Genomic DNA, 18,447 nt, shown 5'->3' on the forward strand with positions numbered 1-18,447 from the left:
ACAATCATGATATAGAACTTTTCAGTATGTACTCATTCCAGCCTTTGGTTATTCCATGAAAAAAAGAAATATTTTACTGGTCTTATTAACGCTGGCGAGCACAGGGGTATGGAATTAAATCTTTGCCAATGCCTTGTAGGTTACGAATGAGATAGTACGTCAGACGATGGAGATGCAGGGGTTCTATAACCTGGAGAAGCCTGGAGAGTTCACCCACATTGTGGACATCCAGTTCCTGGCAGCCATGATCCATCCTGGTGGGGGCAGGAACGACATCCCGGAAAGACTCAAGAGACAGTTCTGTGTCTTCAACTGTACTCTGCCTTCTAACAACTCCATGGACCACATCTTCCGTGAGTTGATGTACATTCAAACTAGAAAGGCCAATATTTGCTTTGGAGCAAATACAGCGATGGGTTCACCACATTTTACGACATGGCAGGGAAAGAATGAGAAACACAAGGGAAAACAATGATTTACATTGATATAACTATAATATGAAGTAACATACAACTAAAACAACAGTTGGATAGCTATTCCCTACTTTATTGGTTAGGATTTTTAATTGCATAATGCAAACTGTTGATTTTCAAAATAAAAAAAAAAACGTTCATGCCCCGCATTCCAATGCTGGAGCAGAAAAGCTTGAAATACCTACCAAAACACTTGAATAAAGACATACTGTCAGTATGGAAATGCTCTGGGCAGGTGTTAATCAAGTTAAATCCCAACAGCCAATCAGCAAGAAGTATAGAGGAAAGCTGCATGCCTATTGGTTGATGCCCTGCATTCCATTGTGATGACTCATGCCCAGACGTGGTAAGCACACTAACACAGTAATACATTTGCTATAACACAGCCAAAAAACTCAAATAAAACCATTCTAAAAGCCTGTATCACAAAAAATTAAAAAACGCCTAGGGGTATTTGCCCACTGTACCTCCATACCAAATTTCAGGACCTTAGGCCCTAAAATGAAGAAGCTGAATCCATTTAAAAAATGGCAGGAGAAGGAGAAACATCAGAAAAAGCAATATGGGTTCACCACCACTTCGTGGTGTGGTGAACCCATAATGAAAGCAAGTACTAGATACTTGTTGATTTGGAATCATTGCATTGAAGGCTGACGAGTGGATCAGACATCTGATGAAGGTTCATGATGGTCTTTTTTTGTGCTGGATCTAAGGCTTCAACTTTGTAACAGTGTATCCTGTTTGCCTGCCACAGGTATCATTGGCCTGGGGTACTTCTGTGTGGAGAGAGGGTTCAGTGAAGAAGTCGTGGACATAGTGAAGAAGCTGGTGCCTGCTACCAGGGTCCTGTGGCAGATGACCAAGGTAACAGGCTTACTTCCTCCACAAAGACGCAATATGGAGTTAATGATTAGCATGGCTCAAAATACTGGGTACACGTGCACCTTAGTGCACCCAACATTGGCTGTTTGACTGCAGTGAGATAAATCTAGAGTACTAGTAATCTCTTGTTCCCACTTCAGGTGAAGATGCTGCCCACCCCAGCCAAGTTCCACTACATCTTCAACCTGCGTGACTTGAGTCGGATCTGGGAGGGGATGCTGAAGGTCCTGTCTGATGAGTGTGCCGACGTGCAGTACCTCCTGTCCCTGTGGGAGCACGAGTGTGTCAGGGTCATCGTAGACAGGTGGGCTGTGAGCCAAGTAAACTATGGAGGGATTTCAACACTGTTAATTTGGAAAATGTTCACGGTTTTTGCAGTGACCTCTTTATTACAATCGTAACACTGCAAATATGTGTTTTCATTGTATCACTACAGTCTGTACAATAACTAGATTGAATTGTTTCTCAACTGTGAAATTGTCCTTACCCTCCTACTGTGAAAATAAACAACTTTATATTTGTTAGCATACTACATGTATGAATGAATGAATGAATGAATGATACTTTATTTCCGTGTCGTGCGCTATCCCGCGCCCAGCCCGTGTGGGCTTATACGACACCGATTCAATAAGTTATACATAAACAAAAGACGATCAAAGGTACAGATAACAGAATCCAAACAAAATATGAACGCAAATAAAGGTAGGCTATATACAATAATGGTGAACAAATAAGTGAACTCATAGCAGATCGTAAATGCGAATAAACAAATCTGTACATAATGAACCAAGAGTTCACAAAATAAATACAAGTACATAAGGTAAATCAAACATAATAAGAGAAAACAAACGTGCAGAAGTAACAAAAAGTGACAACTGTTGATGTGTTATAAATACAGGTATTTTCTTCTTTTCCCCACGCTCGATAAATGAAAGTTGCTAGGTCAGATACACCCACGTTAAAGAGCCACTTAATTCTATTTTCATCTCTTTCCCATATGATGTCAGGTGATTTTGTATAAATTTTACGAAACATATTTTCTCGAAGATCGTCATAAAAGGGACATGTATGTGCAACTTCACATCTGCAAACTGTTCTGCTGTGCAGGTTATTCAAATTGCAAGCTGGGCTAAGACTGAAGTGTATCATACTGATCAAGTATTTTCTGTGTCATTTAGTGATTGAGGATCAAGATATCACCCAATATCAGCATAACTGAGGCTTGTTGAGAGAGGCACACATAGAAGCTTTGTCAAGCCTAAGTAAATTCTGTTTGGCCATTTCATTTTCATTAACATTTTCTGTCTGTGGTTGAGAAACAAAGTTCTTTGCCTTGTATTCCCCCTCAGGTTTACCAACTCAGAAGACAAGGACTGGTTCTTCAAGGCCATCATCAGGGTTGTAGGTGAGAACATCGGTGCAGAGTACCTGGCAGAGCTGGACCCGGAGCCGTACTTTGTGGACTTCCTTCGAGACGCGCCCGAGCCAACAGGAGAGGAGCCCGAGGACGCTGACCTCGACGCACCCAAAATCTATGAAAAGGTGAGTCATTGTATGCAGCTGTCGGTTTTCCTTTAATCTTATCCAACTGAATCAATCTTTGAGCAGTCGTCTCACAGTAACTGTTAGGCCACACTGACATAATTTTATGGATGACATCCTCTGAAGACCCCCAAACTAGTGCACGCGGGCAAATAAAGAAAATTCCAGCAAAAAAATGCTGCTAAACCACTGGGATACAAAGCTGGTATTATGAATTTGTGGTAGTGCATAGAAACTTTTATGACAAGCCTGCACATGCTGGCCTTTTGCGGCATTTAGGAGTCCGCAGTGTACTGAGTTCTTGAGTTCCGTGGAGTTTCGGCAGCCTGGGTGCCATCCTCCGTAGTTACCGCCAGCTCCCTATTGTCGCTAGCTACCACGGACTACAGAGGATGGCACCCAGGCCAGTCTCAGCCTCTGAGGAGGTGATTCTTTTTTTTAGAACAGGCGAAAGCGCGCGTTCATCCATAAAATCAAATCAGTCAAAGAAATTGTTCTTTTAACTATTAAGTAATATTGCCATGCCAATCTTAAATTTGTTTTATCATTTAATAGTTTTACGTAACCTACATACATGTACATATGATGAATACTAGCCAGACCACTGAACCAATTTGTTCATTTTCCAAAGCATCTCTAAGTGTTTTCAAGCTCCACTGTGCTAAGTTGAAAATTGACTGATATTTTGTCCAGATCCCCAGCTTCCAGGTGCTGAGTGAGCGGCTGCAGATGTTCATGGCCTCCTATAATGACACAGTGCGGGGAGCACACATGGGCCTGGTCTTCTTCAAGGATGCCATGACTCACTTGGTCAAGGTGGGAAAGTAGCATACAGTAGTAGCATATACATTTGTACATGTATGTCCAATTCTCTCACTGTCACACTTACACATGCATGCACACACATAACGCACACGCTAACGCACACAGACACACACTCTCATCATCACAAACACACGTACACACACTCTCACAAACCCGCACACGCACATATACAGGCACGCATGCATACACAAAAATATAAAGTATTAAACTATCATTGTTGTAATAATGTTTTTCCTGTATTTTTTTTTCACAATGTGGTCGACCATCTGGCACCATAATTATTTCCTAAATGACTATATGGATGGTGTTGCTTTGCCCTTGCACAACTTTCAATTTGCTTGTGACTACTATTATTTTCCATCATCTCAATTTTGTTTGATGTAACATGATGTAGAGCAAAATGTGTACTTCATACGAGGAATATACACATCTAGCCTGAGACCCCAAATGTTACTTTTTCGCAGATCTCTCGTGTGATCCGTACCCCACGAGGTAACTCCCTGCTGGTGGGAGTGGGTGGTTCTGGGAAGCAGTCCCTCACACGCCTGGCTTCCTTCATCGCTGGCTACAAGATCTTCCAAATCACTCTCACCAGGTGGGTCAGTTCAGGACAGTACATGTAGAACTGAAAGGAAAAAGAATTTTGCTTAAGGTATATTACAGTTTTTCAACCCTAATATGTTAGATGAGTAGTGATCAATGTTATTTTAATTTGTATGGGGAAGGATTACTTACATTTAAAGCTGATCATGTTTTTTACATGATTGTATGATCATGTTAAATCAAAAACTTAATATGAAAATTGGTGTGATTGTCATTAAAAGATAATGTATAAACTTAGTCATGTGAAAAGTATACACAGCCAATAATTTGTAATAGAGTAAAATCAAGTTACTTAATAGAGTAAAACATTACAACAAACAACAGCCATTTCAGATAAAATATGTTGGTGCCTACTAGATGTAATTTATAGTAATTTAACATTTACCATAATTTATGCTAACTTGACTTTATTTCCCTTTCCCTCCTCCCATGCCAAACCAAACCCTTATTACCTTTCTACCAACCTCAAACCCTAAATCCTACCACATACCCACATCACCCACTACCCCTATACACAGAGAACAGGTCTTGTTCCTGAACAAATGTGTCAAACTTGGGAATGATAGTAAAGGTGAGCTACAGGTACAGGTCATTATCACATATCCTTTGTAGCTTGGCAGAGACCTTGGTAATGGATACTGCCTAAAAAATGCATAATGATCATAAAATTTCTGCTGCTTTTACCCATCCAGTACAACAACTGTGGACAGTACATGTAAAAGTACTATAGGATGACTAATGATTGTGTAAAAACCTGGAATGAACTAGGTCCTTAAACACAATAAAACGTAAAACTAGAGTTCTAGGACCTCATGCCCCATGAAAACTTTAAAATTTGTAAATTTGATGCAAATGATTTCACATTTACATAATCTATGCATGGATGGAGAGCTGGTAGCTGGTACCTTACTTTTATCCCTGTCCTGTATCAAAATTGACAACAAAAGCATCTGATTCAATACAAATATATCCATATTTGGTTGTTTAGGTCCTACAATCAGAGTAACCTGATGGATGACCTGAAGTACCTGTATCGTGTGGCCGGTGGAGAGGGGAACGGCATCACCTTCATCTTCACTGACAACGAGATCAAAGATGAGGCCTTCCTGGAATACCTCAACAATCTACTCAGCTCTGGGGAGGTAAAAGGCTGTGCTACAATCACAGTTACTATAATTATGATATACATGTAGAACCTTAAAGTTTGTAGTTTCCCCCTGATCCATTATACTGCAATGTCCAAGTGCTTAAATTCAAATGTCTTCCCAGTCATGAGGTACTTAATCAACAGATTTGAATAAGAATGTCACTTGTATCTCAGTATTATCTTCATTGAATTAGCATCTGGTCAGAAATTCTGTTGTCTTTGCTTTTGTCATTACACTAAAGTTTCATAGTTTTCACAAAATAATCTTTTAGCATTTGTAAAAATACCATTGGTCACATTTTTCTTTTCAACTGCAGACTTTATTGCTCAGGGAAATGCAGTAAGGATTTGTCTTTACACATGTATGTTTGCCTTGGTTACTGTCTTAACCAGCCCTCTACCCATGTGAACACCACTGTGACAGTAGTCAGAGGTAGACTGAGGTCTGGTAGTTTACGTTAGCCGAATTTATTGGGTGCTTTAAATTTATAGTGCAAGCTTCCTTTTTAATCTAAGTCTAGTCATTGTGACTTTTTGTCATACTCTTCTATGATCCCTGTGTACTTGCCAGCCTATTCATGTATGTGGGTGTCGGTTTTCATGAATTTACAGGAATCATGACACAAGATAATAGTAAAATGCAATGTAAAATCCGATAAATTTCAAAAACATCGCATCAAGTTTAGCATCTGTTCTGTGGATTCCATCCTGTGAGAACTGGAGTGATTCCGTGCTCCTGTGTTCCCAGGTGTCCAACCTGTTTGCCCGTGATGAGCTGGATGAGATCACCCAGGAGCTCATCCCTGTCATGAAGAAGGAGTTCCCACGCCGGGCTCCCACCCAGGACAACCTGTACGACTACTTCATCTCCCGAGCACGCGACAACCTGCACGTGGTTCTCTGCTTCTCGCCGGTAAGTACAACTGTGTACAAGGCTGGAGAAGTGTGCTTGAGAGAAAAAGTTTTCTTTGACTTACTTTGGCATGCTTGCATGTGGGACTATTTGTTCTTGAACCCATAATTACCTTCACCAAGAAGGTTATGTTTTCAGTAGTGCTTGTCCAAATTGTTTGTCTGTCTGTCTGTGAACAGCAATTAACTCACAAAGCTTTATATGCATTGTCAGGAAAATTAGTAGGTGGGTAGGTCTTCATGAAACCTAGAAATAATTAGATTTTGGCTTCCCTGGCGGCTTTCATTGGTACTGCAGCAAAACTTCCGGTTTTGATAGCTCATGATCTAGACATGCTACAGTCATGGATTTTAGATGGTAGATAGCTCTTGGGCTAGGGAAGAAATAGTTTGGGCCCCCAAGCAGCTTGTTCTGGAACTACAGGGTAGTTTGTTTAAAAATCTTTGAAGAAGGATAACTCAAGAACCGGCTGGCAGATTGTTGTGATTTTTGTACTCATAAGGGAAGAAACGTAACCTTATGTATCTTTAAGATGTGCTTTAAGAAGGGATTTTGTGCAGTGAGTCATCAGATACCTTGCCTTTGTTTCTGTCAGGTTGGTGAAAAGTTCCGTAACCGATCGCTGAAGTTCCCCGGGCTGATCTCGGGCTGCACCATGGACTGGTTCCTGGGGTGGCCGAAGGATGCCCTGGTGGCCGTGGCCGACAGTTTCCTGGCCAGCTACGAGATGGTGTGCTCTGCCGAGGTGAAGCAGGGGGTGGTGGAGACCATGGGCATCTTCCACGACAAAGTGGCCGAGGCTTGTGTCAAATACTTTGACAGGTCTGTCACACCAGAGCATTCCAAATAGATTTTTGATGTTGCATTTAAGTTTGTAGCAACATCTCTCCTTAGTGCTGAAAACGCTGTTGCTATTAGGTATCAGTAATTACCATGATGCCAGTAACCCTGTTTTTCTTAGCGTTATTGTCTCTGTGTCATGGAGAGTTTATTGGTGAACATTCTTCTAGGTACCGTCGTCAGACCCATGTAACACCCAAGTCCTACCTGTCCTTCATTGATGGCTACAAGAGCATCTACTCTGAGAAGTATGCACATATTGGGGAGCTGTCCCGCCGTATGAACACTGGTATGATATGGAGTCATATTTCTTTATTGTCATGGTCGTTAGATGGCACGAAAAAATAGAATAAGGGAGTACCAAGGGTTGAGTTTGTATAAAAGTATTGACTGCAACAATATTTTGTTTCCTTCAGATCAAGGAGTGAAAATCATGCTCAAAATTTTAAAAAGTGTGCTCTTGTAGAACCCTTTTTTTTTCTTGCTCTATCAAAGGTCTGGAGAAGTTGATAGAAGCTGGAGAGTCTGTTGCCGAATTGTCCAAGGAGCTGGTTGTTAAAGAGAAGGACCTTGCTGTTGCCTCTGCCAAGGCAGACAAGGTTGGTTTGGTTCTGACAAAACTCACTTATTCTTCTTTATTGTAGGGTGCACTAGAGAAACACGGCCAAATAATATGTTGAAATTTAAGGTGTAATCTACAAAATAACTGAAAACAAAAAATGGTTTCTAAACATTTTGACTCCCTCTTTTGTATGGCCACCTGCGGGGGTCAATCGAACTGCAGCTGGCTCACCCTGGAACACAGTTGTGTAATGTGGCGCATTTATACACGGACAGAAAAATCTCCACAATCCAAATCATATGGTCTGAAGGCCCATACATGTATATACCACACAGTGCAGTTTATTCCTGGCTATCTCTCACATAAGCAGTTCTAGCCAGGATTCAAGAGTTTTGTCCGCACTACTTTGTGTACCAGTGCCATAGACTCTGAGGGTATCCCATTAATAGATTGAAAGTTTATTGCAAATTCATGCCCGAGGGCTAATTGCAAGAACATAATAACAACAGTGAACAGTAGAATGATAATAAGTGATGCTAATGCTACTTTATATATACATTTGTAATTATTGTTGGGTTTGACTTCTTTTCCGTGTGCAGTGGAGTATGAAATGGCCGACATTTTGCGATATATAATTTATGAATTGGGAGGTGTTAATAGAAATGCAGTTTTTTGTAGGCCGGGAAGGTGAATAAAGCTGGGGAACATTTTGGTGACCCTTTCAAATAACTGATCTCTTTCGGTGCTATAATGAGGGCAGTGACAAATAAAGTGCATTTCATCCTCCACTGCGTTTCCTGTACAATATTTGCATATTCTGTCGTTAACAGGCAATTGTTTGTATCTACCCTTTTCTATTTCTAATGTATTAATACTGTGTACTGCGACAGCAACTAGAGGCAGTTGGAAGATTTTACTTGACTCCCTCCTGTAGGTGTTAGCTGAGGTGACAGTCAGTGCCCAGGCTGCTGAGAAAGTTAAGAACGAGGTACAGAAAGTAAAGGATGCAGCTCAGCACATTGTGGATGACATCGCTGTGGAGAAGGCAGTTGCCGAGGAGAAACTGGAAGCAGCAAAACCAGCCTTAGCTGAGGCAGAGGCAGCCCTACAGGTAAAAACCTCCTGATATTGATAAATTCAAGATATGTTTGAAGTTAAAACTTTTGATCCAACACAAAAATTCTCTCATCTTAGAGCTTTCGACCTGTCACTCTGGTCTTAGTAGACTGACCCAGTGAGACTTGTCACGTGGGTTCTTTGAAGTGTGACATCAACACTGGGTCAGTTTGTTGGTGTGTTAGACTGATTCAAAAGTATTAGTTTGAAAGATTGTTTATCATAATAATTGTTCTTAATTTGATAGCAGTTTTGTATGTACTGGGGTATCTTTGTGTATTACATTGAATTTCTGTTTTCTGGTTATTATTCCTTTTTTTGGGAAATGTGCCATACAGTTTTTGTACTTTATAAAAATTATAAAAACACATTAAAAAAGAAGAAAACTCAATGTGAACCTGTTACCCCCAGACCATCAAAGCTGCGGATATTGGTACGGTGAGAAAGCTGGCCAAACCTCCCCACCTGATCATGCGCATCATGGACTGTGCCATCCTCCTGTTCCGCCGAAGACTGGACCCCGTGACACTGGACCCTGACAGGCCCTGTCCTAAACCCTCCTGGTCAGAGTCACTAAAGGTGGGCAGCATGTATCTCTGTATCTGTATCTCTAAATTATTAGCTGGTATAGTGCTTTGTGCCGGATCGCTGGTGGACAGGTGGACAATTTTCAAACTTGACCTTTATTTCCACAACAGCTACCCACGTATCAAATTTTAAAAAAGGTCCGTCCACAACTACTGGAGTTATGACGTTGGTCTACATACAGACCCATACGACAGCTGCCCCACCAGAAAACCAAAAACATGCCCTTCTGACGAAGGCAACAATAGGTGAAATACATTCTGTAGTGTTAAATTCTTGACTTTCTGGATTAGAAATACTGGTCACTTAGCTATGCATGATACTGTTGTGGAGTTGTGGTCCTGATTCTTCTCGCCTTTCCTCCCCAGTTGATGTCAGCTAGCGGGTTCCTGTCCATGCTGCAGAACTTCCCCAAAGACACCATCACGGAGGAGATGGTGGAACTGATGCAGCCGTACCTGGGCATGGAGGACTACAGCTTAGAAAATGCCAAGAAAGTGTGTGGCAACGTGGCAGGCCTGCTGGCCTGGACGTGTGCCATGGCTGTGTTCTATGGCATCAACAAGGAAGTCTTGCCCCTCAAGGTACTGCGAAATGCCCCATCATGGCAAGGAGTTGGTTTCATGCAAATTTGTGTGCAAAAATCAAAACTGACCACAAAAACAAACAATTTTCCACATGAAATAGCACAGCTTTCTATTTTGTTCCTAATACAGGACAAATATCATCTTGAAAGTTCATCTGTGTTGGTAGAAGTCTGAAACAGGTTTGAATTTTAATTTCCAACAACTTTGTAATTTTTATGACTCCATGAAGACTAGTATGTAATAATATGCATTGTATTCACTAATGGAGATCTGTCAAATAAACAAAATAATAAACAAACAAATAACCTCATGTAGGCAAACCTGGCGGTCCAGGAGGCCCACCTGGGCAAAGCCATGGATCAGCTGAACAAAGCCCAGGCACAGCTGGATGCCAAGCAGGCAGAACTGGACGAAGTGCAGGCCAAGTTTGATGCTGCCATGAAGGAGAAACAAGTGAGCAGTCTAATAGATGTTACTAAGGCCAATGATTGAGTTATACCCATGCCCATAGCCAGGATTTTGAATACGGGGGTGTATTCCCACTGTCTCAGGGACCAGCGACAGTTCCTAGGGGGTCCTAAAGTTTGAAAATTAAACCTTCTGAAATAGCATTTCTTGCATTTTTAAGAGGATTTCAAAGAAAATAAATCATACCTAACTTTTTATTCATTCACAAAGTTAGCAGCTTTTCTATGATTTCAACCCCGCTGGTGATACGAATCAGTCCACCTTTTAAAGAAAAATCTTACAGACAAAAGGTGGACCCTTGAGCCTTGTTGGGGGGTCCGAACCCCCCTGGCTACGGACATGATACCATATTCATCATATTTTTTATCACAAAATTCTGATTGTCACTGGACAAGACTGACTGCTATGCAAGCATTATGTGGTGGTCTCAATTTGTGTGTTTTCAATTCATGCTAAGTTTCATGTACTTGGTAAAGAATCCTTCAAACCTCCTAAAGGATGTTTTACAAAGTAGGGAGGCATGAATCATTTATCTCTGCATCCTACTTTTCAAAATTAATTAATAAATGTGGTTTAGAAGGTAGAAAATCATGATTGTGTGTTTGTAGGATCTGTTGGATGATGCTGAAGCTTGCAAGAAAAAGATGGAGGCAGCCTCTGCTCTGATTGGTGGGCTGGCTGGAGAAAAAACCAGATGGACACAACAGAGCAAGGAATTCAAGGCTCAGATTGACAGGTGACAAAATAGTCTTAGGGAAAAATTATACTCTTTCTTCCTGAAGTTGATTTTATACCTGCTACCTTTGGGTCAGCAAGTTACAGGCTAGAGGGCTTTTTCAAAAAGTAATTTATCACATGTCTTATCAAAATATGTCATTTTTGTATAAAGTAATACAAAATTGTAGTCGAAAATGATATATCCTTAAACAGTTCAGCAGAACGTACTGTACCTGCATGATGCGCAGATTTTTCAAGGTTTCTGTTGGATGTTTGCTCAACGTTGAATTAGAAGTTTCTTTTTTAACGCAATATTTGAAAACTATAGATGGGATGTCATTCTTAAATACCTGACTAAGACTTTAAATGAGACGTTCTGCCAAAGTCTGTCAACATACTATGTCCATTGCTGATGCTGCAAGGTGCAGCTTTTAACAGAGCTGAAATGAATGACATTTCCTCCCTCCAGGCTAGTGGGAGACTCCCTCCTGTGCACAGCCTTCCTGTCGTACTCTGGACCCTTCAACCAGGAGTTCCGCACCTACCTGCTGAAGGATGTGTGGGAGAAGGAGCTGTCTGTTCGCCACATTCCCTTCACCAAGGAGCTCAACATCACCTCCGAATTGGTGGACCAGGCTACGGTAAAGCCCCTGTCACACATTCATGAATTTGGCCTCCCAAACGCTAGTCAAACGCGGACTATGGTTAGAAGTGGGTTGGTACTGGGTCGGCTGGCGTTTGGCGAATTTGGCTATGGTTTTGCTGCACCAGCCGAACGTTTCAAACTGTTCATCATCATCAAACTGTTAAAAACATTTGTGAGTCATTCGGGTTTGATCACGGTTGGCTGGTTTTCGACCATAAGTCTGTAAAACACCAGCCAACCATCCGGGAGTAAGTCAACAGTTTTAGGGGCATATTCAGGGTTCAAATTTGACTCGAATTTGTTTTGACTCATATAGGAAGGTAAGCATGGTCTAAACCTGGTCATAGTGCTCCCGAACATCAGCTGAACCTGGTCGCCTGGTGTTCGGGAACAGATTCGGGGGAAGGTCGATAATGTCTGACACATACCGGTAGAATGAAATACTCATCACATGTCTATACCATCATTTTTAAATAAAAAGTAGGATGCAGATATGTTAAGAATACCATGTGTGTTGTTTTTGTATCCCCCCTGAAGGTTGGAGAGTGGAACCTACAGGGCCTGCCTAACGATGATCTGTCTGTTCAAAATGGCATCATTGTCACCAAGGCAACCCGCTACCCCCTCCTGATCGACCCTCAAGGTCAAGGCAAGATCTGGATCAAGAACAAGGAGAAGGACCATGAACTACAGGTCAGTCAGTAGACCTGATAGGAACTTTAACTTTCATGAAAGTTCATCTGTGTTCATAGTTGACAACATTTTTGTCACAGTATTTACTAATTATCCCACTTCTGTACATACATTATCACATCTTTAAGCTCCCAACTGTTACAGTAAAGGCCTGATATTTCAAATATGCATCTTCCCTAATATGATTTTGTAATTTTGTAGTTATTCCACAATTAATTATTAAGTTAAATGTCTTAGAGGGGAAAGGTGGGATGTAAAACTATTTTGTTCACAAACCAACCAAATAACACTGATAAGAAACTAGAAAGGTAACATTTGCAAAGCAAATGCATAATGTTTACCTTCACATGGTCTAGCCTAACAAACAACTGCTCTGTTTAGTCGTACTAAAACACATTTCATGTATATGTGGTAACCCGTCCCTTGCTACATCATGTAATCCAACACCACAGGGTGTCTGCTACAACATTAGTTACCATGGTGACATCTGTTCCAGGTCATTGACCTTACGTGTTTTGAACGGAAAAAGAAACTAAGCAAAAACAATATGTTTTCCTTCTGTACTAGGTAAACATGATAACCCCATCCACAAAAGATACAATATTGTGTTTCTATGTTGCTATGATGATGGTACATGTATTAAACATCCATACCTCCAGGTGACGTCCCTGAACCACAAGTACTTCCGGACCCACCTGGAAGACGCCCTGTCCTTGGGTCGACCCCTACTGATTGAGGACATCAATGAAGAGCTGGACCCAGCCTTGGACAACGTCCTAGAGAAGAACTTCATCAAGTCAGGATCTACATTCAAGGTTTGCCCCTCACTTACTCTCAGAACAGAGGATGATTACTAACCAACTAAATGGTGAAGACACAATTCAGAAGACAGAAAAATAGATGTCATGAAATTTCATCTGTGTTGTTAGTTACACTGTACATTTTCAAAGTTAAAACTTTTGATCCAACACAAAGAATGGTTCTCACCTAGACCTTTTAAACAGTTTCACCCAGTGTTGACGTCACACTTCATAGAAGCCACGTTACAAGTCTCACTGGGTCAGTCTACTGAGGAGGTCAAAAGCTCTACATGAGAACCATTCTTTGTGTTTGATCAAAAGTTTTAACTTCAAACAAGAAACGTAGATCGTTTATTAGATTGATTTTACTTCAATTTTCAATTGGACACGTATGATGTTTTAGTTACACTGGCCTAGAATATTTCTAAATGCATGCAGTTGAAATATCTTGAGTGCGTACCACTTGTTTGTTGTACACTACATTTTGCATGACAATGGAAAAAGATTATAGTACTATGATTATAGTTTTAAAGCTTTTGTTTTTTTCCCAAAGGTGAAAGTTGGCGATAAGGAGGTGGATGTGATGACAGGCTACACCCTCTACATCACCACCAAACTACCCAACCCTGCATACACTCCTGAGGTATGTATTGTCTCACATATGCTGTCTTCTGTCTTCTAACTATCAGTCAGGAAAACAAAAACAAAGCTCCCTTTGCTAATAAGGTGCCATGTGTTCTGATACAACACAATACAAATTGGTCAAAAGTTTTGTCGGTAGGATCTCTCCTTGGTGCTGAAAGTATCACTACAAGACAAAAGTTCTCTTAAGTTTTGTTGACAGGATCTCTCCTTGGTTCTGAAAGCATGTCACAAAAAAAACCTCTAAAGTTTTGTTTGTAGGATCTCTCCTTGGTGCTGAAAGCATTCTCACAAGACAAAAACCTCTAAAGTTTTGTTGGTGGGATCTCTCCTTGGTTCTGAAAGCATTGTCACAGCATAAACAGTTATTTGAAATGTAGCATTGACCTAATGCCTCTAATATGTGACCGAAATGTCTCCTCACTACAGATCAGTGCCCGTACCTCAATCATTGACTTCACTGTGACCATGAAGGGTCTGGAGGACCAGCTGCTGGGCAGGGTTATCCTTGCTGAGAAAGCCGTAAGTTTCAGCTACATTCATCCGGCTGAACCTGTCATCATCGGAAAGATTTACTTGACTCTCAAAGCATCAAGATTAAGAGTCTTTTCACTAGAATTATTTGGCTAGGCTTGAGAAACCCATCTTACTAATTCTCAGTAATACTGGTGACCACAAGAGCTCAACTTCTAGATATGTGTACATGTGATAGCCACATGGATAGGAAATACGGCTGACAAGGTTGCTGGTTTGGCACTAGTAGAGGGAATATAAAGAAAACATGGGAAAAAGTGTCAAGATTGCCTAAGGGTGTCTTAGTGACTAAAACACTTTCACCGTCCCCCAGGAACTTGAGTCGGAGCGGACCAAACTGATGGAAGACGTGACAGCCAACAAGAGGAAGATGCAGGAACTGGAGGACAACCTGCTCTACAAGCTCACCAGCACTCAGGTTTGTCTGGGGCTTCAGTAAGATAACTGCTGTGTTGCCTTATATAGCTAATAGTATTAAAATTATGCTATTTGACGCTTTGAACTGCAAGATGTAGGTTGGTTTACAGATTCAATGGGTTCAGATGTAGTCTGGCCAGTCTCTACACCAATGCATACTGTTCACAAGAAAACTGTTTCCCTTCAACTATAATTGAATTATTCACTGAAGAAAAGTAGTGGATACTACCTGAAAGCTACATGACAGTTTTCTTGTGTATCTCAATACCTGGATATCAAACCTTTATCGATGCATACTGTTCAGTTCTCTTTTACTTGCTTTCCTCCAACAGGGCTCCCTTGTTGAGGACGAGTCCCTCATCACAGTGCTGGCCATCACTAAGGAGACGGCCGCTGAGGTCAGTGAGAAGCTGATTGTTGCAGCAGACACAGAGATCAAAATCAATGAGGCGAGAGAGGAGTATCGACCTGGTAAGGTGTACCTGTCTGTAATGTTTACCTTTTTGCTCTGTTTCTTCTTTTTCTTCTCCAAACAAATAGGGTCAAGTGGCTGGATCAGACGGCTGTCACTATGACAACTGGTGCTGTAGCAGACACCCTGTAATGTTGGATTACATTATGTAGCAAGTGGCAGGACAGAGTTGGAGGGGTTGGTCACCATATACATGAGCTTTTTTGAATAAGAATACAGAAGTTAGACTGTGTGAAGGAAAACATTTACTTTACAAATGTTACCTTTCTAGCACAACTCTAAAGCCTAACTAATAAAGATAGGGACACAAAGTGGCAATATCTGTTGGTTATCATGAGTAGATTTCGTACTGTACTGTGTATTTTGTATAATGACTAGTTTGACTGACAAAAGAATTTTCTTGATATTTCTGCTCAGTGGCAACCCAGGGTAGCATCCTGTATTTCCTGATCACTGAGATGAGCATGGTGAACTGCATGTACCAGACTTCCCTCAGGCAGTTCCTGGGCATCTTTGATCTCTCCCTCGATAGGTAAGGTAACAGTTGTGAAGAATCTAGACTCCGCAATGCTAACCAAAAAAGACACATGCAGCACATCTCAACAAGTACTGTAAATCACTTTATGTTCACTGTAGCAAACGTTTGCATTATGAGAAAAATGGACACTCATATTCTTGGAACTATACAAAGGCGGCAGGTGCAGCAAACAGAAAGTCGGCAAATTATCTGTTCACGGTAAGAAGTGACTACAAAATATGTGATTATAAAAGTACCACCAAAAGTACCACTGTGACATTAGAGTATGTTCGAGTCATTTGCTGTTTTAAAGGAATAAAACAGATGTTATTGAACATGAAACAATATGAATACTAGCAATGAATATTTGCCAATTGTGGGCTGCCAACTATGGCCAATGCCACTGTCCTACGATGTAACTTCCTTGGTCAACAACATATGTTGACAAAAGTTCTTAAAAACATTTGTGTTTTCATTGTAAAGTTTTGTGATGGGAATTTGTTGAAAACAAGTATGATATCAGTGTGTCAATTACAAGATTGTATACTTGCTGTCTGGCATCTTCAATGAAGTCAAGTCTTTCCATGACATAACATAATATTTCTAAACAGGTCAGAGAAGTCCCCAATCCCAGCCAAACGTATCCACAACGTGATCGAGTACCTGACGTTTGCGGTGTTCCGGTACTCGTGCCGTGGTCTGTACGAGACTCACAAGTTCCTCTTCACCCTGCTGCTGGCTCTGAAGATTGACCTGCAGAGGGCCTCCATCTCTCATGATGAGTTCCAGGTTCTCATTAAGGGTGGGGAAACAATCTTACTGCATTAGCAACAACACAAGAGAGTTCTCTTACCATTGTGTAATTTGTGCTATTGTATCAGGGGTCACCCTTTACTGCATCTGTTGACTAATTTTTGTGAAGTCAGTATCCCAAAATTGATCCATGACAGAAACTTCTTATTAGCAGCAAAGGTATCCCTCTTGTCTAGAGGTAAAAATCTAATTTGATTCAATTTTCATAGGAGCAAAATGACAAAACCCAAGCAACACATATAATCTTTATCTAGGAATGTGTCCTTAATATGATAAAAAGATAAGGCCTCATCTGTATTCATTATGTGGCTATTCCTGACACATTTTCCTCTGATACAATCACTGAGTATTGTCTATAATGTCTACTATTATAATTATGCAGGGTATGCTAGGATTGCCACATTACAAAAACAGTGTTATTCAGGCCTTCTCAAGAATGTCTGAAACACCTGGATATCTGAAGTGTGCATGCCTCTGGAATTATTGATGTGGCATTAGTCTTAGGGAATTCTGAGAGTTCATGTTACATACATAACTTTCTCCCCTCCACAAAGGTGGTGCTGCTCTGGACCTGAACGCAGTGCAGCCCAAACCGTGTAAGTGGATCCTGGACATGACCTGGCTCAACCTGGTGGAGCTCAGCAAGCTGCAGAAGTTCTCTGACGTCCTCAACCAGGTAAGGAATGGCTCTCCAGAAATTAGAGCAGACAAATCTGAAGTACTGATATTCATCCTAATACTGATATTTTACACTCAACACTGATGTTTCTCGTGTCGTCAAATGGCTAGCAGACACAAGACCGAGAGGTCACAGGCTCAATTCCTGTCATTCCTGGCAAGACGTTGTGTCCTTGGTAAAAAAAGGCACTTTACAAGACTCCCCTCAATCCATCCAGGTGTGAAATGGGTACCTGACTTTGGTTGGGGAGGTAAAAGGTAGTGGAAGGAAAGGGATGGGCTCTGCCTTCCAATACCATGTTCTAGACACTGGATTGTTCTAGACACAGTGGATTAACAACCCACTGCCCCTACAGCCTGATAAAGGCTCTGGGACTACCTTTACCTTTTTTACTAGTGTTTCTGTAACATAGATAACAGTACTTTTTGGTGTTCCTAACAGATCCCACGTAATGAGAAGGGGTGGAAGGTCTGGTTTGACAAGGATGCTCCAGAGGAGGAGACCCTGCCTGATGGCTATGAGGTCTCCCTCAACACCTTTCAGAAACTGCTCATTGTCAGGTAGGAGAACAGATAGACTCATGTCTATTAGGATCTCTCCTTTGTGCTGAAAGCATTATCACAAGACAAAAAACCTCTTAAGTTTCGTTGTTAGGATCTCTCCTTGGTGCTGAAAGTATCGCTACAAGACAAAAACTCTCTTAAGTTCTGTTGGTAGGATCTCTCCTTGGTGCTGAAAGCATTATCACAAGACAAAAACCTCTAAAGTTTTGTTGGTAGGATCTCACCTTGGTACTGAAAGCATTATCACAAGACAAAAACCTCTAAAGTTTTGTTGGTAGGATCTCTCCTTGGTACTGAAAGCATTATCACAAGACAAAAACCTCTAAAGTTTTGTTGGTAGGATCTCTCCTTGGTGCTGAAAGCATTGTCACAGCGCTTTCTCCCAATGTTGTGCTACTGTACTCATTTATT

The 18,447-nt window shown here is 41.1% G+C and overlaps 1 protein-coding gene across 1 annotated transcript in view; it reads left to right on the top strand.

Moving 5' to 3' along the window:
* The window catches only part of LOC109469819 (dynein heavy chain 8, axonemal-like), a 64,365-nt gene that overhangs the window by 38,985 nt on the left and 6,933 nt on the right, over positions 1 to 18,447 (top strand). The window contains exons 60-86 of the mRNA XM_019768529.1: positions 140 to 353; positions 1,228 to 1,337; positions 1,496 to 1,659; positions 2,705 to 2,897; positions 3,591 to 3,713; positions 4,187 to 4,317; positions 5,314 to 5,467; positions 6,221 to 6,385; positions 6,981 to 7,207; positions 7,396 to 7,514; positions 7,721 to 7,824; positions 8,722 to 8,898; positions 9,315 to 9,482; positions 9,857 to 10,072; positions 10,391 to 10,528; positions 11,152 to 11,279; positions 11,730 to 11,901; positions 12,444 to 12,599; positions 13,259 to 13,414; positions 13,953 to 14,042; positions 14,471 to 14,563; positions 14,889 to 14,993; positions 15,325 to 15,463; positions 15,882 to 15,996; positions 16,593 to 16,783; positions 17,349 to 17,470; positions 17,915 to 18,033. Coding sequence (XP_019624088.1) covers positions 140 to 353; positions 1,228 to 1,337; positions 1,496 to 1,659; positions 2,705 to 2,897; positions 3,591 to 3,713; positions 4,187 to 4,317; positions 5,314 to 5,467; positions 6,221 to 6,385; positions 6,981 to 7,207; positions 7,396 to 7,514; positions 7,721 to 7,824; positions 8,722 to 8,898; positions 9,315 to 9,482; positions 9,857 to 10,072; positions 10,391 to 10,528; positions 11,152 to 11,279; positions 11,730 to 11,901; positions 12,444 to 12,599; positions 13,259 to 13,414; positions 13,953 to 14,042; positions 14,471 to 14,563; positions 14,889 to 14,993; positions 15,325 to 15,463; positions 15,882 to 15,996; positions 16,593 to 16,783; positions 17,349 to 17,470; positions 17,915 to 18,033 — 3,989 coding nt within the window. The remainder of the gene's footprint in view (positions 1 to 139; positions 354 to 1,227; positions 1,338 to 1,495; positions 1,660 to 2,704; positions 2,898 to 3,590; positions 3,714 to 4,186; positions 4,318 to 5,313; positions 5,468 to 6,220; positions 6,386 to 6,980; positions 7,208 to 7,395; positions 7,515 to 7,720; positions 7,825 to 8,721; positions 8,899 to 9,314; positions 9,483 to 9,856; positions 10,073 to 10,390; positions 10,529 to 11,151; positions 11,280 to 11,729; positions 11,902 to 12,443; positions 12,600 to 13,258; positions 13,415 to 13,952; positions 14,043 to 14,470; positions 14,564 to 14,888; positions 14,994 to 15,324; positions 15,464 to 15,881; positions 15,997 to 16,592; positions 16,784 to 17,348; positions 17,471 to 17,914; positions 18,034 to 18,447) is intronic.

This window comes from Branchiostoma belcheri, unplaced genomic scaffold (assembly GCF_001625305.1).
Source record: "Branchiostoma belcheri isolate BF01 breed outbred unplaced genomic scaffold, Haploidv18h27 scaffold21, whole genome shotgun sequence".
In the NCBI taxonomy this organism is placed as follows: Eukaryota; Metazoa; Chordata; class Leptocardii; order Amphioxiformes; family Branchiostomatidae; genus Branchiostoma; species Branchiostoma belcheri.